The sequence below is a fragment of the Chrysochloris asiatica genome, unplaced genomic scaffold, assembly GCF_000296735.1.
Source record: "Chrysochloris asiatica unplaced genomic scaffold, ChrAsi1.0 scaffold00018, whole genome shotgun sequence".
In the NCBI taxonomy this organism is placed as follows: Eukaryota; Metazoa; Chordata; class Mammalia; order Afrosoricida; family Chrysochloridae; genus Chrysochloris; species Chrysochloris asiatica.
In genome coordinates this window covers 6,279,771-6,283,571 of record NW_006408536.1, presented here as the reverse complement: position 1 = coordinate 6,283,571, position 3,801 = coordinate 6,279,771, and the positions used below count along the sequence as shown (strand labels likewise).

The 3,801-nt window shown below is 45.9% G+C and overlaps 1 protein-coding gene across 1 annotated transcript; it reads left to right on the top strand.

The window, feature by feature from the left end:
• Nucleotides 1-2,064: 2,064 nt before the first annotated feature.
• On the top strand, nucleotides 2,065-3,063 carry LOC102838896 (melanoma-associated antigen B18-like). The gene has a single exon (XM_006835668.1). It carries the CDS (start codon nucleotides 2,065-2,067, stop codon nucleotides 3,061-3,063), a length of 999 nt encoding a protein of 332 aa, XP_006835731.1.
• The last annotated feature ends 738 nt before the right edge of the window (nucleotides 3,064-3,801 follow it).

Below are 3,801 nucleotides of genomic sequence, written 5' to 3'. Positions count from 1 at the left end.
TTGTTATTTGTGAAACAGAAGAATTAATAAATTTTGTTAGACAAGGAAAAAAAAAAGTAGACATGACCTTTCGTGTCTCTGGAGGATAAATACTGAACAGTGAATCACAAGGTCGGTGGTTCGAACCCACCAGTCGCTCCTCAGGGGAAAGGTGTGATTTTCTGCTCCTACAGATTTACACCCTCAGAAACCCTACAAGTAGGAATCGACAACACTTAACAACAACATAAAAATTTGCTGATACAGTTAATTCAAAGAAGATCCAAAGAGAGCGACATTGTTGTTGCTAAATACCATTGAATAGGTGCCAACTCATAGCCACACTGTATAGGGTTTTTCCATGGAGCAGCTGCTGGGTTTGACTGTCGACTTTGTGGTTAACAGTCTAGTGCTTATCCCACAGTGCCACACCAGGACTCCAAATAGAGCTATTGTTCTTGTTAGGTGCCATCGAGTCGGTACCGACTCATAACCATCCTATGCACAGCAGAACGAAACACTTCCTGATCCTGGGCCAACCTCTCTACTGTTGCCCCACTATATGTAATGGTAATGAATGGAGAAGAGAATCTTGTAAAGACATCCAAATCAAACCCACTGCCTTCAAGTCAATTCCCACTCATGGCGACCTGAGTCACTTACAATTGTATACAAGTTTAGTGCCTTACCTGTAGTGGATGGCCCGGCCCCTAGCATTAGTCAATCTAAGATGCTGAGTGAGGACTAGGTTCCATTCACCAGGAAAAGAAGGGCTCATGAAACCCCACCCCTTCGAGCTTGCTGCCATAGAGTTCTGCCTCCTCAGAGCTCAGCCCCAGACATGGCTGCTTGGCTCAAGCTCCCCTTGACTTCATTTTTGAGTAAATCAAGGACTTGCTTGTGTAGTGGTTACGAATCAGGCTGCGAACCGCAAGGTCAGCAGTTCGAAACTACTAGCTGTTCCGTGGGAGAAAGATGAGGCTTTCTGCTCCTGTAAAGATTTACAGCCTCTGAAACCCTATACAGGATCGCTATGAGTCGGAACCGGCTCCACGGCACATAACAACAACAATTCTGTTCAGCAGGGCCTCTGGGACACCAATAAAATGCTCCTATGTGGAGTCCTGGTGTGGTGCTGTGGGTTAATGCGCCAGACTGCAAAGCCATTTGAACTGCAAGGTTGGCGGTTCAAGCTCAACAGCTGCTCCTTGGAAACCCTATACAGGGTCACTATGGGGTCGGAACCAACTCGATGGCACATAACAACAACAATGTAAATTCTGCAGAACTCTCCCCTCCCTTGCCAGAACTTACGGAGTATCACAGAGGCCCACTCCTGATGAGATCCCCTACTAGCCCCTAGACACAGGGAACAGGAAGTGGCCTGCGGTGCACTGACTTCTTTCTGGAGGCTGTGCAGAGTGATGTTTTGTTTTAAGAGCTGGGATTTAAGGTCTGTACAAGCCCAGAGACTGAGCATGTGTCAAGGTTTGTATCTAGAGTTATAACTGGGAGGACCTACTTCCTTCACTGGAATCCTGGTACGGCAATGTAGCATAAGCATTAGACAAGGAACCACAAGGTTGGTGGTTCAATCCCACTAACCGCTCCTCAGAAACCCTATACAGGGTGGCTATGAGTTGGAACTGACTCCACGGCACTTAACAGCCCAATAGAGTCCCACAATGCTCCACCAGCATTATCACCTCCAAGGAGTGGGAGGGGGCAGAGACATGATTGTTAGGCACAACGCCCCCTGACTTTGCTTTGGGAGGTTGTATGATTGAAGCTTTTGTCTGAAGCAGGCAGTCTCAGATCAGCAGAGAGATGAGTCCCAAGACTGGTCAGGAGTCAAGGCGCGTATTCTGAGGTAGAATTCAAAGAACAGAAAAGCCCTCACAGAGTCCTGACCCACCCCTACCTCATGGGTTCCTACAGCAGCACCCTCAAGGTAACCCACTAAATTAGCCTTTCTTAGAGCCAGGAAAGAATCTCCCTACTGAGGCTCCACACACCATGTCATTCTCCTCCTTCTAGGGTGACCTCATCATCAACCCAATTGCCTGCTATCCTTGATAAGAAATCATGCCTCGAGGTCAGAAGAGTAAGCTCCGAGCCCGTGAGAAACGTCGTCAGACCCGAGGGCTGGAAGGTGATCAGACTACTGCAGCAGAGGAAGAAAACCGATTATCTTCCTCTCCATCTTCAGAAGAAAAATCCCAGAATTTGCCTAGTGCTGGGAAGCACAGGACTTCAGAGTCTCCTCAGAGAGCTGCTGCTGCTTCCTGCGCAGATTCAGATGAAGGTACCAACAGCCATGATGATGAGAGTCCCAGCACCTCGGAGGCCACTGAGAGGTCATACAAAGATCCTTTAAACAATAAGGTGGTATTGTTGGTGCAGTTCTTGCTGCAGAAGTATCAAAAGAAAGAGCTGGTTACAAAGGCAGACATGCTGAAGTCTGTAATCAAGCAGTACAAAAATCATTTTCCTGAGATCCTCAAGAGAGCCTCTGAGCACATGGAGCTGGCCTTTGGTGTTGACTTGAAAGAAGTCGATCCCATCCGGCACTGCTATACCTTTGTCAGCAAACTGGATTTCAGCGTGGATGAGTCCATTATCGATGAATGCATACCCAAGACTGGCATCCTGATGATTGTGCTGAGTGTGATCTTCATGAAGGGCAACTGTGCCCCTGAGGAGGATGTCTGGGAAGTGCTGAATATGATGGGGGTATATGCTGACAAGAAACACTTCATCTATGGCGAGCCCAGGAAAGTCATAACCCAAGATTTGGTGAGGCTGAAGTATCTGGAGTATCGCCAGGTGCCCAACAGTGAGCCTCCACGCTATGAGTTCCTGTGGGGGCCCAGAGCCCATGTTGAAACCAGCAAGATGAAGGTCCTGGAGTTTTTGGCTAAGGTCCACGAAACCGTGCCCAGTGCCTTCCCAGCCTGGTATGAAGAGGCTTTGAAAGATGATGAAGAAAGAATTCAAGCCAGAATCGCAGCCAGGGCTCGCAATAGTGCCATGGCCAGAGCCCACTCCAGCGCCACATCCGGCAGTTCCTCCTGCCCCAAGTGAAATATAAAGAAGATCCTTTAATTTTTCATTAAAAAGGGCTGTCAACATTCTAATAGTGGAGGGCTAGGTTAGAGTTGGAGAAAATTACATATGTATCTGTTCTATATGAGTAGCTTGAAGTTTTATCTTTCTTTTTAAGGTTAGATTTCAATGATTGAAGGCTAAGGCAGATTCTTTTCTTTATGAACAAAAAAGAAAAAGGCAAGTCAACATCTAAGTAGTAGACGGCCAGGATGGGGCACAGGGAACACAGCGTCTGTCACCTGTGGGTTCCTGTTGTATGCGGGTGACTTTGAGTTCCTTCTCCCCTCTTCCCTCCCTTCCCCTCTCCTTTTTCTTTCTCTCATTATACTTCACATGTAGTTCCTTTTAATAACAGATTTTAAAAGCTTCAGAATGTAGGTTTATGAATGACTTTGCTTACACATTAATTTCTGTTTAAGAGTAAGTTTTGTATTTAGTGATCCATAGCAAGAGAACATGGCATCAGAACCGGCACTTCATTGGAAATGGGAAATAAATCAGCAGTAAAATTGTTGAGGTCAAGAAATAGAGAAAAAAGGCAAATGATGGTCAGTTTTTTATTTTCCATATCCATTCTAGTCTGTTGTTTAGGAAAAATAAAAAATATATATCTGGGTTTGCCTATTAACATCTTCAAGAATGTGGGAGAAATAAACGTTTTGAACTAGAACTCATGGTCACTGGTTCATTCATTCTTCACATGTTCATTTCTCA